Source organism: Papilio machaon, chromosome 10 (genome assembly GCF_912999745.1).
Source record: "Papilio machaon chromosome 10, ilPapMach1.1, whole genome shotgun sequence".
In the NCBI taxonomy this organism is placed as follows: Eukaryota; Metazoa; Arthropoda; class Insecta; order Lepidoptera; family Papilionidae; genus Papilio; species Papilio machaon.
Window position 1 is genome coordinate 4,587,785 of NC_059995.1, and position 17,109 is coordinate 4,604,893.

General features: G+C 29.6%; 3 protein-coding genes across 4 annotated transcripts; 2 read left to right on the top strand and 1 right to left on the bottom strand.

The window, feature by feature from the left end:
- Nucleotides 1-156: 156 nt before the first annotated feature.
- On the top strand, nt 157-3,241 carry LOC106718142 (phosphatidylinositol N-acetylglucosaminyltransferase subunit Q). The gene is made up of 7 exons (XM_045679754.1): nt 157-899; nt 1,392-1,517; nt 1,592-1,727; nt 1,804-1,948; nt 2,413-2,605; nt 2,691-2,805; nt 3,041-3,241. The coding sequence occupies exons 1-7, from the start codon at nt 342-344 to the stop codon at nt 3,220-3,222; spliced, it is 1,455 nt and encodes a 484-aa protein (XP_045535710.1). The 5' UTR covers nt 157-341; the 3' UTR covers nt 3,223-3,241.
- Nucleotides 3,242-4,507: 1,266 nt separating this feature from the next.
- LOC106718079 (nuclear distribution protein nudE-like 1-B) lies at nt 4,508-9,862 on the bottom strand. 2 transcript variants are annotated; one of them, XM_014512078.2, is made up of 7 exons: nt 9,620-9,862; nt 9,387-9,540; nt 9,142-9,278; nt 8,899-9,035; nt 7,993-8,145; nt 7,603-7,685; nt 4,508-5,178 (listed from the first exon to the last, which is right to left on the bottom strand). In XM_014512078.2, exons 1-7 carry the CDS (start codon nt 9,691-9,693, stop codon nt 5,068-5,070), a joined length of 849 nt encoding a protein of 282 aa, XP_014367564.1. In that variant the 5' UTR covers nt 9,694-9,862; the 3' UTR covers nt 4,508-5,067. The 2 variants fall into 2 exon arrangements, with proteins under 2 accessions (XP_014367564.1, XP_014367562.1); XM_014512076.2 differs by lacking the exon at nt 4,508-5,178 and adding an exon at nt 6,113-6,545.
- A 472-nt stretch (nt 9,863-10,334) lies between these two features.
- LOC106718243 (thioredoxin domain-containing protein 11) lies at nt 10,335-16,890 on the top strand. The gene is made up of 12 exons (XM_045679604.1): nt 10,335-10,706; nt 10,788-10,998; nt 11,086-11,209; nt 11,438-11,544; nt 11,915-12,112; nt 12,375-12,581; nt 13,180-13,640; nt 13,965-14,262; nt 14,657-14,881; nt 15,194-15,384; nt 15,985-16,117; nt 16,493-16,890. Exons 1-12 carry the CDS (start codon nt 10,498-10,500, stop codon nt 16,787-16,789), a joined length of 2,661 nt encoding a protein of 886 aa, XP_045535560.1. The 5' UTR covers nt 10,335-10,497; the 3' UTR covers nt 16,790-16,890.
- Nucleotides 16,891-17,109: the final 219 nt, after the last annotated feature.

Sequence of the window (17,109 nt, forward strand, 5' to 3'; positions counted from 1 at the left end):
GCAGCAAGAATTAAACCCTGGCTGTCACTGTCATTCTAATCTCTGTCAGACACAATAATAATAAAAATATTGAATTTGTTAAGTGATAAATTTAGACAACATTCACAATTTATTTAATTTTTTTTAAATTATAAATGATAGCTAGATAGATTATCATCACCGCTATCAATAAATTAGGAACATTATTATTTACGACCTATCTAAAGTGAACTTATTTTCTGTAAAATGCTGTTTCAGTTTTGGTGTAACACGCGTTTATCCATGGAATATGCTTATTTTCTTCTCTAAACAAAAAAAAAATGTGATTTAACTTGCATTAATGACTATTTACTATTATTACAATGTCATCACTGAGATTAATTCTTCCCATAAAGCCAAAATCATCAAATACTGAGATTTACTTTAAGGGATACATACAAACAAACAAAGAAAATTTGACTACGATATACGTTACAAAATATTCTAAAACTTGTGCTCTATTTGAAGAAACAGTAACCAAGGCTGATAATGTTATTTATGGATATTATAGTAATTATGAAACACACAAGTTCAAATTCAAATCATTTAGTAATTATTTGATCATGAGTGATCAAATATGCCCACGAATACAATATTTAAGTATAGATGGGAAAAAAATAAATGATATTGATAGTTGTATAATAATTTTTTATGAACACCATGCAATCAAAAATTCAGAAACATTGTGTGAATGTAATGATTTTATTTTTGAACTGCAAACTTTAGTGAGAAATGATTGTAGAGAGGATCAAAACAGAACAGATTATGAAGCCACATTTCAAAATCCTTCCTGGCTAGTTTCATCAATGTTTATTCAACATATATTCAATTATTTAAATATGATAATATGGCTCATAAAATCAGTCAGAAGAAATAGAAAAGTAAGTTAAGAAAAACAAGTAGTTTACATACTCAATCATAATAAACTTTGAATATGTAATATTATAAATTATAAATGTGAATGTTTAAATGGATGGATGTATGTTTGTTAAAAGGTATCTGCAGAATGGCTTAATGTATCTTAATGATATTTGGCATAGATATAGAAAGAAGTCTGAAAAAACACCTAGACTACTTTTTACTTTTTTTTAATTCCATGTGGACGAAGTCGCAGGCAAAAGCTAGTATCAAATATTTTTGAAAATATTTGTCTAATATAATTGTCAAATTAGTAGCCAAGAAATGGCCTTGTATGACCTATATTGACCTTCTGTAATATATAATGGCTTAACAGATTTAAAGAGTATGTTGAATGACAGTGTATTCCTTGCCAGTGTCATATTTGTACAGTCAATAAGATTAATTAGTTTTTTAAATTAACTATTGCATAATAATATCATATGGCATACAAATTAGCAATTGTTCTTTTTCAGATATCAATGAAAGAAGGAAATTTTATTTTATCAATTCTGTTAGATATTACTATTGGATATTTTATATTAGAGTTACTTTTAAAGGACAAAAAAGATTTAGGCATACTTTTAATGGGTATTTTGGAGGTAAATTTTACATTTATACTCTAACTACTGAAATTAATAAATCAACAATGTGATGCTAATTATAAATTTTACAGAAATTAGTTAATCTGATGTACACTTTGTTGAAATGGTTAATGGGTTCTCCAGCCGGTCTTAAACTGAACAATGCTTTTAATAAAATGTTGGGAAGATATTTTTCTTATCACATTGAACTTTGGTGGCTGTTTTTAGGTATTACTATTTTTTTATTTATCACTACAAAATTGTAAAAACAAAGATCAGATAACATGAATCTTTTCATTTTCAGATGTTTCTGGTGAAAAATTAAATATTATACTGCATTTGTATGGATATATTGGTTACCTAGGTTTTACATTTCAAGCTGCAATAATAGCAGATATGATTTGCATTGCCACATTTCATTCATATTGTATTTATGTGTATGCTGCAAGGTAATATATTAAAAAAATCATACTAATAAATAAATGCAAAAGTTTGGATGGATTACTATCTGCAATAGCAAATGGTCTATTAAGTACTACTATTACATTTTACAAAATAAAGCAGTATTATATATGGGTAACTCAACTAAATTTCATGACCTGCAGATCATCTCACAGCTCACAAATGTGAAACAGATGAGTGAACTGGCTTTTAGCTCAGCTCAATTAGTACTTGCATATAGTTATGATTTGTGTTTCGAGCTGCGAACTGCTAGTCACCAGGCTTATCGCGGCTCGTCGACTCACATAGTTGTAGTACATTGCAATGAGCTGTGAGCTGTCAACTTAGTTGAACCGCAGCTCAACGGTCCAAGTTTTTGTGAGCCAAAGTTGTTCAGAGCTGATTTACATATGGCTATGTATATATATTACAATTCTTTAGCAGTACATATTTACATAAAAATGTTTTGCAGGTTGTTTAATATTCAAATATCTGGATTGATTGCATTGTTAAGATTGTTTGTTGGTAGAAAATACAATCCCTTAAGAGGAGGCATTGACTCCTGTGAATACACAAATCAAGAACTTTTTGTAGGAACAGTTGCATTCACTATTCTGTTATTATTATTACCTACAACCGTTATGTATTACACAGTATTTACTATGGTGAGTATTAAATATCTTTCACAAATTTAATTGTGTCCTTCTAAAAGTTATACATAATTAAATTGTATTTCTATTATTTTTTTAGTTTCGAGTGTTGTCAATGCTGGTTCAATATATACTTGCCAAATGTATATATTTACTACAAACTTTCCCCTTGTATGTTTTTATTCTATGGATAACCAAATCAACAAAAGTTGCAGGTAACTTATAATTGGGGTATAAATTGCTTTTCCTGCAATATTTAAGTTTTAGATACTTATTTCAATGTTGATTTAAATAGTTTATTTTCAATGCTGTTATGTTTGTTCTAAAATCTGTTGTTATCACTGTTTTTTTCTTAGTGAATAAAAGAGATTACCACATGTTTTGGCAGTGGAAACTCATGTTTACATCAATATTGTAGCACATTTAAATTTAAATACTGTTGCTTTCCAGGAAATGTCTTCCTTGAAGTAGTGAAAAATGATGAGACATCTCTTTTAATGTTACAAATCAAACTGTTCACTGTTCCATTGCAATATTTAGTCAATAACTTCAAACCTCCAGTGGAGGTGTCAAAACATGTTGAATGGAGCAATATTGTATCAAATATTGTCACTGGAAAACAAATAATATAATATAAATAAGGTTTTTTAAAACAAATATTTATAATAACAATAAAACACATCATATGCCTCAACTTAGTTTTATTATCGTAAATAATTGCGCACAAATTAAATTGGTCTGGTCACTATGTATAAATGCGTAGTTGCTTATACTATTGCAACAGACTGGGCAATTTTTTTTTTCTCTTATAAAAATAATAATTGAAAGGCATACTTATAACTAAAACTTATTATAAATTTGTAAAGCCAATCACCAATTATTCCATGTGTGATACACCGCATAACTGAGACATATACTTATTCAATGTAAATAACAAAGTTACTACAATTCATCCCTGTGATGCAACATAACATGTTTGTTATAACTGACTTTTGAAGTGATTTTAAAAGATGCTATTTTATGAACACAAAACGTATATACAATTTTCTTTCTTAAAATAGAAAACCAAATTTTTGTTAATTAATAAATTTTACATAGAAACATAATGTTTCATTATGTCGTTTTAGAATATTAAATATTATAACACGTAGAATATTTTTTAACTCGAGAATTATTTCATACAGTCCATTACTTTTAAATTACATTTTGTTATAGTAATTATTAAAGTACTAAAATTTTGCGTATATTTATTTTTAATTTACACTTATGATAAGTACCGATATTATGTTTTACTCCTAAGACATTACCTATATCGGTGATTTCATTTATGGGCAAGAAATATGTTGTAAAACAATGAAAACTCATAAATTAATACGTTGTATAACATCAAATAACACACAAAGTTATTTAATGTTCCAATTTACAGGAATGTAAATAATGAGCTAGTATATATGTTTATCACAAATGTTAATAAGGCCAACATCACACAAACAAATATTTAATAGCTTGCAAATTTATTAAAATTGTAGGTTTAAAAAAAAACACAGTATTAAAATTGGCTATTTAAGTTAATTGTTAGTCACACACTGTTACAAAGACAAATTACGGACTAGAAAAAGATAATCTATATTGAAGAATGTTTGTAATGTTTATAAGATTTGGAAATTTGAACGGAATTTTGTACAAACAAAAATTAAGTATGGATCCTAAAATTATTTCGTCTAAGACCTTATTAAAAAAGCAAATGGCTAATAAAATCCACACTTCAAACAAATAGATATTTAAATTGCATAACACCCAACGCTTATTTTAGTTATTTTTTTAAAAGGACTTCAATCTGTATTTCGTATGGGCATATAAATGAAAATATTATTAATGTGATTATTTATATAAATAGATGTTTATTATAATTCCTTTATAAACTATCAAATGAATAAAAGTTATTATTCAAGATGATAAAAATTTGTAATTTTAACATACACAATAGCTATACACTTAATATTTACATAAAATCATTCTTCCAAAATATTTATCCACCTTAAATAGACGATAAACAAATACTGTGAGCCCAACACACACATTTTATGGGTGTTGCCATCTTGATGTTTACTTTTACGTTTTAAGTCAAAGACCAACAAGCAATAAGGACAATATTGTGTGTGAATGTCTTTACAAGATCATTAGCAAGGATGTTACTCTGGTGAAAAAAACAGTGTTAAGCAAGCTCTCATATTTGCCACAACTGTGAGGTGTCCGGTGGGTAGCCCAAAAAAATTTAGCATTTACTAAGTTTTTTTTCCCTTAATTACTTCATAATCATCACAGATATTAGTTAATTAGGAAAATATTATATTGATCACAACATATACGATTTATATAAACGACGTGTGTACGTGAAGCTGTTGTAAGAATATTTATTATCTATGCTACAATAGCTAACACAATGTTGCTAGTCGCAGTGGATTGTCGATGGTATCCTAGTTCTTGAGTACACACCTGTAGTCCTTATTGACGTCTGAGCTCGGATTTGGTGAATGCTCTTTAGGTCTAACTGTACCACGACACGACGCTAACTTTGATTCCAAAGCCTACAATGAAGAAAAGTACACAATATGAATGGAGTTAATTATTAGTATATGACTGAAATAGAAAGCGTTGTTAAACCGTCACCAACATCACGTGCCATAGATATATGTAGACAAACAAGACATAATGATATACCACAGACAAACATGATAATATATACAATTGATACAATGCATGTTGTGAAAACTTTTAAAATAAAATAACATAGTCATTTTCACATAATTTTTTAACCTATAATATCATCATTAATCTGCAATTAAACAACTTGTTACAAAAAAATTTAAATGATTTTAACACTACATAAAATTATCCGTATTTATTAATCTTTATATCTATTAAATATATCTATATCCTATTAAATAATAAGTCAAATAGTTGTATATGTAAACTACATAATGATTTTAGCACCAAAATTTTGTGATATACATATCAGCTTATGTAACTAATTATGTATTAATTGTTTATATAACATCTAATAAACGATTGCTAGAAATTAGTTAAATTATATTAATAACTACACTTTAAATAGCACTTCTGATTTATGGCACTGTATAAAACAATTTTAATTTTGTCTTTGAAATGCTTTTTGTAAATATTTGATAATGTACTTAAAAATATGCCCATTAGACAATGTGTTTATTTATAAAGTACCCATCACCTATACACATTTTTCAATATTGTTATTGTAACATTTTATTGTGTTGTGCATACATTAGGTTATATTTACATACGTCAATTCAATTCAAATAAGAGGCTAGTGTTGCTAGCCTACAAAAATATAACTATTTTTAAATAAAATTATCTTGGTCAACCAAGTTTTTAAGATGTTGTCCCTTGTTTACTGTTTTTATTATAATTTATATTTATATTTTTATTTAATTTGTTGTTACATAAAAGTACTTTTCATTTTTATTTTTAGTATTACAATAAAGTGTAATTTATTATTAGGTTACATTAAACATTTAAAAAAATGTACATTAAAGTACACTTCTCATTTAAGACCTTGTTTTGCTTTCCCTTGCTCATGTCCTTTGCGAATAGAAGCGAAATTTAACAAATTCTCTAATCCCTCTCTAGACCGAACTGCAAACGATCTTCGCAACTTTCCATTATCACCATTAGATCTTTCAAATGGCTCGGATGACCTATTCAGACTATTCCGAGGCGGTTTCTTTGGTATATCATTTGGCTGTTCAGATTTAGATAACTGTCGTGTTAATTCTTTAGTTTTCCTGTATTCCACAACATATTCTTCACTATCGTTCTTAGTATCCTTAGTACTAGCTACGTTGTCCAATGTCTGGTTGACGGTAGCCACACTACAAGAGCATTTGACCTTACCACACTCACGGCAAAGAAATCTCTCAAGCTGCAAAGCAATAAACATCATGCAAACTACATAAAAAAACCATGCAAAAAAAAAACAGCACAATTCTACTAATAATATCTACTGTCAGTGAGACTGATTTAAATTAAAGCCTATTTACATTTAAATATAAAGCTAGGGAAATAAGGCACCATCAATATTTTCTCAAATAAAAGCTATTTACAAATAAAAATTAATTTCAATAAAATCTTAGAATTTCAATATATTGAATGTCAAAAATAAAATATTACTCATAGATAATAAAACAACTATTCTAACAGTAAAACAATGATTAAAATCAGTTTAGTAGTTTTCAACTTTGTAAATATAAAAATAAAAACTCCCCAAAAATGTAGAACTATATTTATACCCAAGATAAAAGAATATAAAATATCAACAAATAAGTATCCAGTAATATAGTAGACATAGATGGTAGAAAAATGTATTCACTGCATGTGTAACTTTATCATAAACTAAGGTTAAATCGGTTCAATCAATAAAAAGGTCAATCACATAGTGAGGAATATCATTTATCCGTAATTATTGGTGTCACTTATCATAAACGGGGACATATGTATATGTAATATGTATATGGATGTTGTGTATAAACACTATATTTAATTCTACTTGAATTATTGTTTATTCTCATAAAATACTACAAAGTGGACCTTTTTCTTTCACTTAATCTTTATTATAAAACAATTACAGGACATTTTAATTAAAGAAAATTGTATAAAAATACTTTATTCTTAATACTTATCCAAAACTACTTTGTTCATATGGATCACTACACATATTTAGGCATTATAAATACTATTACATATACTAAAATATATTATACCACTTATAGTATTCAATGTTACATAAAATATACATTATATTTTCTATACATAAATAATAACATATATAAAATAATTTATTGGTCATATAAGAAATATATAATCTTTATTTACAATATATATTTGCACTACTGTCATATTATTGGTTTCCAATAAACTACTGTCATTATAGCAACGACTACTACCACTGTTATAAAAATAAATAATTTCGTTTCACTCACCCCTACTTTCCTGAGCAGATCTCCAACTATATTGATAGCAGTGACACGGGAAGAGGGTGTCATTGCATTACCATTGATTTCCCCTGTTAAATGTTATTATATCTTAAAATTATTTTAAAGAGAAAATATTTGTATTTTTATATGTAATCTTCAATAATATAGCAAAAGAAACTTCATAATATTTAGTAAAAACGTATTAATTGAATAACATTAAAAAAACATTTATAATAGAACTCAACTAAAAAATCTGACTAATACTTAATAACTTGAAAAGCTTAATTTGCTAATCAAATAATTATGTCTGTTCCAATAATATACATATATACATCACTACTTAACATCATTAGGTATTTTTCTTATAACATAAAAATAACTAAAAAGGTAACTTACGCTTCTGTGGCGTTGTTAAAGAAGTTTGAGTTTCTATTTCAACTTGAGTGCGTGATGTATTAGAGATATGTCCATTGCATACATTTTCAATGCTTCCATCTTCCTTTTTATAATCAGGTACCTTTTCTATTACCTTTAATTCTTGTTTGAGATCTAAAAGTGCATAATAGTATATTAAAAAATCCAACTAACTGGAAATAAAACTTTTGTTTAATACACTACCAGACGACAAAGAATTGTAACAGTATTAACGTTCTAAAAAATAAACTTAAATAAAATGTCATCGCTGAATTGTAATAATCTGTTCTCAATCTTACTAATATTATAAATGCGAATGTTTGGATGGATAGATGGATGGATGTTTGTTTGAAGGTATTTCCAGAACGGCTCAAAAGGATCTTGATGAAATTTGGCATAAATATAGATCATAGTCCGGAAAAACACATAGACTTCTTAATATATATTTTTTAATGCAGATGGAGTCGCGGGCGACAGCTAGAATAATATACATATAACTTTGTCATTCCTGTCAATTTAGATTCTTATAGTTGTGCTAAGGTTTGTTTTGATTTATATTAATCTATATTTTATGTACTATAATATGTATTAACCCACAAGTCCATATATTTACTCTCATTCTAAGCAAAAAAATGTTTTTTTTTTTTGAGAAGTAATGATCTGTAAACCTATTTAATTAAAGTTAAAAGAAGTTCCAAACTTGCTCCACTCAGTCATTTAATGGATTAACTTTAGTTTGCAATTCTAACAGTAAATCTTTAGGACACTCTAAATGCAACCATAAAACTCTAAGTAACTGTGGGATTCCACTGCTGTGACTTTTGATTCATATTGTCTCTGTTTTATTTGAATGTGAACTCGATGACAGAGGATTTTTTAAATAGTTACCTCTAGCTTCATCATTAGCTCTCTGGAGTTTCACTCTCAAGTTCTCTATTTCATCTACTTCACTTTCTAGTACCGCATTTCTTTCATATGCCTGATTTAATAGCGCTTCTATACAAGAAACTGACTCTGTAATAACTCTGAAAATAACATATTATATAACATTACATATGCATTATAAATTAAAAAATATGCATATAATATGCCCATGTGTTATCTATATATTTTAATTAAGTTAAACTTTACCTCTGTCCCCTTTCCAGATCATCATTTTTCTGCTCAATTTCACGTATGTAAGTCGCTTGTTTTTCCTTTTCTATTTTCAATGCCTGTAATTCACTTTCCAATGCATTGGTTTCATGTTGACTTCGCTCCAATTTTTTCTAAAAAGATTAAAACATTCTTTTCAATAACATTGCTATGATATATTTTATCCTTTTTAATCAGTTTTACAATATTCTATTTATTTAATAATTATCAAATAAACATACCCTCAATATATCAATGTCATTTTTTAATCGTTGATTTTGGTGTTCTAGGTCTCTATTCTGTTTTTCAACTTGTACCAATGATGCTTCCAATTCCTTTTCTAGTTGTGCTGAATTTTCTGTGTACTCGTCTAATTCTTGCTGAATGTCGATAACTCTACAAAAATTTAAGATAAGGAAAGACTGCAAGACCAGTAATTTCATACAAACTTGTGAGTATTAATGGATGGCCTTACTTTTGTTCGTAATATTTGGCTTGTTTCCTCCAAAACTCTACAGTGTCCGTTTCTAACTGTCTAGGAGATTCCATATTTACTGAGGCTTAAAACGGATACTAATAGAATTGTTATAAATTAATTTTAAAAAGGATATTGAACTTTTGATATGAGTATTTTATTGAACAATTTATTATGACCTTTTGGTATAATATTATGAATCAGGCATTATAATTTATAACGCAAAATTGTGACACAACTTCCTCGTTTAGACCAAAACAAGGCAAATTGTTTGATAGATAAGAAATATTCGATTCAGACAGACAATTATAGAATTATACTCTATGGAATATAAGATTTGGAATACTTTGGTCGAAGAGTGGAATAATAAAAATATATTTACAGAGATTCTACAGCAGTGATTTCTAATCATCAATTAAACCAATTTTTTTATCACTGAATTCATTTTAATTGATTTGCTGTCATCAATAGTAAAATTGGAAACAGAAGAGAAGAAGTAAAATTGTATTGAATTAAAGATTTGTTTGTTCACGTCAGCTGCCTAAATACTTTAGATTTATACCACCAAAACTTCTTATTTATATCGAAACCATGATAGTTTACGTTCTATAAACCATTCTGATTTTCTGCTTGAATTGAATAGTATTCCTATGTCACTATTGCTCAATTGTCAATATTGACGTTTCAAGTTGATTTGACGTTTAAATTGTCAAAAAATGTTGGAACTTGAGTTTTAAAACAAAGTTTATTATGTTTTTTATAATTAACTTAGTAAAATATCGCCATATACAACCACTTACTCGTGTAGAAAATGTTAACTCAAATGATTTAATTGTAAATCTTAATTCAATATCAATATTGTTTTCGAATGACGTGTAATGTTTCCAACGGTGGACTCCGAAGATATATCGCAGGTCACGTCATTAAAAGAAAAACCGAGCGTTTCTAGCGATGTGCGAGACTCGTCTGAAAATTCTTCAGATACTCAACAAAACCATAACAGGGATATAACTATCAATATGTTGATAAAGGAAATGGTCTTTTGCATTGCCCTGGCATTGACAACTTATGGAGCTCTTCATAACACGTAATTATTGTTTTTTCAATGTTTTTTTTTGTATCAATGGAATAGTCTTATTTAAAAAACTGTAAGAAATACATATTTCAGGCCGTCAAAAGTTTCAAAACATCCACAAGCAATGAGGTTCTTCAATTCAGGATCAGTAGTGACAGATTGGTACAGAGGGCAGCTGGGCAATGCTTTGGCTGCAGTAAACCTTGCTGATGTATCTTTCATAATGTACTATGCCCCTTGGGATGCAGAATCACAATTTGTTAGAGGAGAGTTTGAATTAGCTGCTAATGTTTTGAAAGATAGAGTATGTATTTTCTTTTTCATTAACTATAAATGAAAACAAGACTTAACTGTAATGCTTATGATGGATTATATTTATTAAAAATTTCAGGTTCATTTTTCAGCCATCAATTGCTGGAATCCAGGTAGTGAATGTAGATTGCAACATAATAAAATACCATCATGGCCTATTCTGATGGCATATACAGTTAACTCTAGAGGGGTTCTTTATAAAGGTACCGTATTTAAAATTATTTCCTATTCAAGTTTTTCTTCGCTTAATTTTCTTTTCCATTGTTAAAAAATAAGAGATTGACTTACTTAGAAGAATTTAAAAACCATGTCTAAATATTTACATATGAAACAACTTGATTCTAAAATGTCATATTTTTGTATTCTATTAATTGTGGGTTTATACACTTGCACCTTTTTAAACATTGTTAATATTTTTCATCACACTTCAGGTCCTAAAGATGCACATAGTATGGTTAACTTTTTGGAATTGATTATGAAGCCCCTAGTAAGAATATCTTCAACTGAAGATCTAGTTCATTATTTATCTATTCATGATGTAAGTACATTATTGTTATGTAAAATATTATAACAAAAAAGAGTTAGCTCAGCAAAATAAAAAAACTATACCAATCATTAAAGTTATAGCCTCAGAATAGTCATGTCAAAGCAATAAATAATTTTTATGAGTATTAACACTAAAATATTTTCAATTATGTTACTTAACTTTCACATATAGTTTAAGTATAACATAAACATAATATTATTGATTTAATTTTTTTTTTCGGTTCCATCAAATACTTTGCTATCCAAAATGTTTATAGCCAAAACAGTTTGAGAACCGCTGCTTTATATGATTGTTCTCAACTTTTTTGAATAGGACGGAGGAAAGATGTACATGTTACTATGACAACATTATTTATTTCCAGGCTGTGGCAGTGGGTTATACACCATTAAGTGATACATCCAGATATTACAACACATGGTACAATGTGGCCCTAAAATCACGGGAGTTTGATACAGTGGGGGAGATATGTTTTGCTGTTGTAACATCTGCAGATCTAGCTGCGGATTTAGGTGTTGGGAATCTGCCTAACGCCCGTCTCATGCTTTGGAATGAAACAAAGGTATTGTTACAAAAGATAACAGTATAATGAATAATAGCACACTTGCTAATAAACTTATTAATAAAAGCCATTATATAAGGTAAAGAATAGAAGTAATAAAAAGAGAATGTTGCTTTAGATCCTTTGATAAAAGACAACAGTAGAAACCACGTAAAATACGAGGATAATTAGTTTAAATATCTCTATTTTATTTCCTTGAGACTGGATTCAGAAATATATTAAAATGTGAAATATTCATATAACGGTTTCATTTATTTTGTAGGAATTTAAAATAGAGAACAACAACAATACATGGAATGAATCGACTCTCATGCATTGGGTGTTAGAGAATTTTGCACAGCCAGTAGCAAGAATAATTCCACTGTGGAAGAAGTCATTCAATTTCGAAAGATATGCAGATGGCAGTCCAATGTTGATATTATTTACACCTCTTAATCCATTGTATGAACAATTACCTTCATATACATTGGTAAGTTACATATTTTAATCTAATATATAAAATTCTAGTGTCACAGTTTTCGTTACCGTACTCCTCCGAAACGGCTTGACCGATTTTGATGAAATTTTGTGAGCATATTCAGTAGGTCTGAGAATCGGCTAACATCTATTTTTCATAACCCCCCCCCCATTTTTTTTTAACTGCGCGCGGACGGAGTCGCGGGCGACAGCTAGTTTTATATAGTATTCTTTATATTACCAGATTCAATAAGGTATAAATACCGTCAAGAACATTTATTACCTACCCATTTTGGTTAAGTGAAAACTGTCGCTCTGAATTCTGTTGCGTCAAAAATTTTCACAATAACATATACAGTTAAACCTGGATAAATGAGAGTCCAAAGGAACGCAATATTTGTCTCACTTATAGAGGTTTCTCTCCAACCCTAGTTTCTCACTTATAGTTCTTGTCCGTCGGAAGAGGATAATGAATCTTGCTTATCCAGGTTTGACTATATATGTGCTTAATTATAGCCCTTTATGGTGACAGTTTTCTGTAAGATATTTGATCTTAAGAGAATATAATTCAATGACTACAAATTACAAAAAGTTGTAATCTTTTTTTTTAGCTACGGGAAGTCGCAATGGAATACTATAATTGTAAGAATAATGATAGCAATCAATGGATTACTGAATTAATAAAACTACAACAAGTACAAAGACTGATATATCAGCAAAAGGATCATTTACAATTTTGTGAAAACCATAAGTTTAAGTCAATAAGAAAACCAAGCAAATTGTATAAGAAAGAAATTGTGTCCAACAATAACAAATATCCTTGGAACAATGTAACGCAAAAAAATCAGAAAAGTGGTGTCTTTGATTTTATAATTAAGCAAGGTTTAGCTGTATCAAAAATTATGCAAAGTGCAACTGATGATTTACCGATGTTGTCCTCTTTGGACTTACTAAATGAATGCAGTACAAAGTTCCTACCAGCGGAGAAGAGTTTCTATGAAAACTATGAAAAATGTCAGAAGTTTGAAGAGAATGTCAACAAAGAACTAGATGTAGAAACAGAACAATCAAAGTGAGTATACTATTTTTAATAAATAATTACTTAAGTACATAATAATATAATATATTATATAAAGCACGATTATTATTGTTTATATAAATACTTATAAGGTTAATTTTCTCTTTACATAGATAAGTATATGATTATGCTATAGCATAACACATATATTATATCTCATCAAAGTTTTTCACAATTTCTGAAAAAAACTAGTTTATTGAGTTACTGGAGTCTTCACCTAGAGGATGCAAAGTGAACATTTGGAGTATAAGGGATACATTTTACATCACATAAAAGGTTGCATACTTTGTGGTGAATAAACTTTCTATTCTACTTCAGCATTGAAACAACAATGTTGCCAGATGAAGACGATCCTCTTTCCACGGAAAATTTAATAGAGGACCATTTGAAGCATACATGTCGATTGCTGAAGTTTGCTCAACAGCTGAGCCCCGCTGTACGACCTGCTAGAGTCAGAGGCAACATCACCCATATAGACGGTCTCTCCTGTGCTACCAATGCCAGTTTGTACATGATCGCCCTCGACTCGGTTCACAATCATCACTTTGCTGAAGCATTGGGCATTGACGTTATCAATATGAAGGATATGACCGCTGTTGTTATATTAGATAGTAAGGTTAGTCAATACTTTTTACTATATCATGGTTATTTTTTTCGAAAATACAAATGAATAGAGAGTCGCTGGAGAAGTCTACCATAAATGAACTATTTTTGAAATTAAAAAATATACCTAACTTAGCATATACAGTCAAAATCTGTTATAACGACATCGAAGGGACTACTCATATTGAGTCGTAAAAACCGATAGTTGTAACAACCGGTGACAGGTATTAATAGGAAAGATATGTATATAACATTCAGCCAGGACCTTTGATTTTGGTCAATTTAACCGGTATGTTGTTCTAAACGATGTCGCCATAAACGGTTTTGACTGTATGTATATGAAGAAGCAAGAAAGGTGTGTTAGAATCATGTCCAGTATAATTATATACCTCATTTATATTTTTTAGGCCGGCAACCAATATGTACTTAAAGAAGAATACAGTGCGAAGTCGGTGCGTGATTTTATATCGAAGTTCAGTGAGCGAGGTCTCAGGGCCACGTTGCGGTCTCACGTCGCGGCTGCGCACACGCACTACTACGGCTCCAGTACGGACCTGCAGCTCGGTGAAGTTATCAATATCACTGATCTCACATCTCGTACATTCAAGAAGTTTATTACAGCACCGGGCACGGTAAATATTAGTTATATTAAATATATAATGCCACTCATAAGTCTTATAGCATAATTAATTGGTTAGTTGATTTATCTTGGTTTGACTAAATTTAAATCAAGTTTGCAATTAAATCTTTTTAAAAGTTAAATGTTGCGAAGTTTTTGTTTTTTTATAACGTTATTGAAGGTGGTTGTGCAGTTTTTTACACAAGTCTTTATTTAGTTACACTTTGTTTGTCATCTTGCAAATTAAATTTGATCTACTTCCCGGTTACTGATTGAGCTGAAATATATGTATAATTTATTTTAATTAATGTATGGTATATATCAGGTGAAGTTGGTGTGTGTGTGCCTGGGTTCGTGTGGTGCGCACGTGAGCCGCGCACTGCTGGGAGCTGCGCGGTTGCTAAGAGCGTGCGGAGTGCGCGCTCGCCCCGCCCGCCTGGACGCCGCGCGACACGACCTGCCCGCTACCTACGACGTGCACCATCTCCCCGCCCTCCTCGTATTCCTTGCTGACGGGTGAGTACTACACATAGAAATACAAATCTCAACAATATCGATATGATTATCCTGTACAATGGGGAGAAAAACTGCCTTTTGTTCACTATAGATATCAGCATGATCAAGATATACTAAAAAAACTTAATTTATAAACAAAGTACAATGTACTCTGTGGATTGTAGTCGACAAACGTACAACAGCTTCCTTCAAATTTCACTCATAAAATCTCAAAAATTTAAAAATTTAAATTTTATTACAAAATTCACAAATTATTTATAACAAAAATTAAAAATTTGGATTTGAATTACTTTTTATTTATTTTTTAAAAATCGTTAGAAAGACATATAAACACTTTGACTCATGACAGATTATTTTTCTGCCCATTTAATTTCTCTCTCTATTCTCCGATCAATTAAGAAATGTAACATCAATTGTTCTCCATTCTATCTCACTCCCTTTAACTTTTCTAACACATTTTTTTTATATGTGAAATTCAAGTCGTACGAAATTCAATTATAAACATCTTTTTTTTCTGTAATAAAAAATTGAACGCAGTTTAGTAGTCAATAAAACCTGATCTACGTAAGTGACATGTGGGTGTGATGTGTTGTGATGTAGCAAAGGCGGTGCGGAGAGCCGGAGCTACCCGGTGAGTGCGCGCGTGTCTGTGAGCGGACTGACGGCGCTCGCGATGCGCTCGCTCGGCGCACCGCAACATCTCACCGTACGACTCGCGCTCTGCTCGCAACATGTACGTCACTGCAAACTATACATACGGATTAATTCAATATTCAAAAATTATTTTAATTACTTTACATGAGACCTATTACAAAAAGTATCCGACCTTCGATCGATTCTGAAATACAGATTATATTTTTTTGAACCATAAACCAAAAATATGGCACATAAACAAAAATGATTCAAAAATAATTATGGAATTCGGTCGTTACTTTTGTAACTTAGGCTAAGTCAGAGATTATAGATAATTTTTTTTAAACATTATTGGATTTATATTATGTAAAAAAATATTGTATAAGCTGATTTAAAATAGAATTGTCATTTTTTAATCCCATTTTAAGAAAATAAATTTCGGCCACTCAATAACTAATAATCTTTTTTTTTTCAGGCAAATTTGGAAAAGAAGTCGTGTCTTAGAGATATTAGGGAACAAACAACAACCATGATAGGTAGAAATTTAAAATATTGGCGTAGAACTGACGTCAGAGAGCTGAAGGATTCCTTTTACAAAAGACTGCAACATTTAAACCAGGTGTCTTTACATCTGAGCCTGCTTCATACGTCTGATCTCGAGGAAAATAATCCAAAACAAATTTCACTTATCAATTCCATTAGAGAACTAACCAAAGTCTGGGAACTCGATATGTCGATGTTAAGAAAAAATGCCGCCGCCGCTACAAGATGATATTAGATAGATATTGTAAATAGTGTATATTTGATCATTTTGTATCAATCGAAACATGTTGTTAATATTTAAAATATCAAAGAATTATTATAATGTTGATACACAAAATGTATAGTTGTTTTATTACTTAGTTTAAAAAAAAAACATCTAATGCAATTCCGTGCAAGAACCTTTTGTTTCGAGCTGTCTTTTTTAAACAATACGAATTACAGTCAGTATTTATGCAATAACAATCAATTTATATATTTTCGATTTTAATATCTGATTACAAAATGGATGGACTTGATTTGTAAAAAAATTGCGAGATTTACAAAAAAGTG

Excerpts from the sequence above, each read along its gene's own strand:
- LOC106718142 (XM_045679754.1), top strand. The coding sequence starts at position 342 with ATGTCATCACTGAGATTAATTCTTCCCATAAAGCCAAAATCATCAAAT. Across the intron at positions 1,728-1,803 it reads ACTTTGGTGGCTGTTTTTAG|ATGTTTCTGGTGAAAAATTA; the intron begins GTATTACTATTT and ends TTTCATTTTCAG. Across the intron at positions 2,806-3,040 it reads CAAATCAACAAAAGTTGCAG|GAAATGTCTTCCTTGAAGTA; the intron begins GTAACTTATAAT and ends GTTGCTTTCCAG.
- LOC106718243 (XM_045679604.1), top strand. The coding sequence starts at position 10,498 with ATGTTTCCAACGGTGGACTCCGAAGATATATCGCAGGTCACGTCATTA. Across the intron at positions 11,210-11,437 it reads TAGAGGGGTTCTTTATAAAG|GTCCTAAAGATGCACATAGT; the intron begins GTACCGTATTTA and ends ATCACACTTCAG. Across the intron at positions 11,545-11,914 it reads ATTATTTATCTATTCATGAT|GCTGTGGCAGTGGGTTATAC; the intron begins GTAAGTACATTA and ends ATTTATTTCCAG.
- LOC106718079 (XM_014512076.2), bottom strand. The coding sequence starts at position 9,693 with ATGGAATCTCCTAGACAGTTAGAAACGGACACTGTAGAGTTTTGGAGG. Across the intron at positions 9,279-9,386 it reads ATGACATTGATATATTGAGG|AAAAAATTGGAGCGAAGTCA; the intron begins GTATGTTTATTT and ends TAATCTTTTTAG. Across the intron at positions 9,036-9,141 it reads GATCTGGAAAGGGGACAGAG|AGTTATTACAGAGTCAGTTT; the intron begins GTAAAGTTTAAC and ends TGTTATTTTCAG.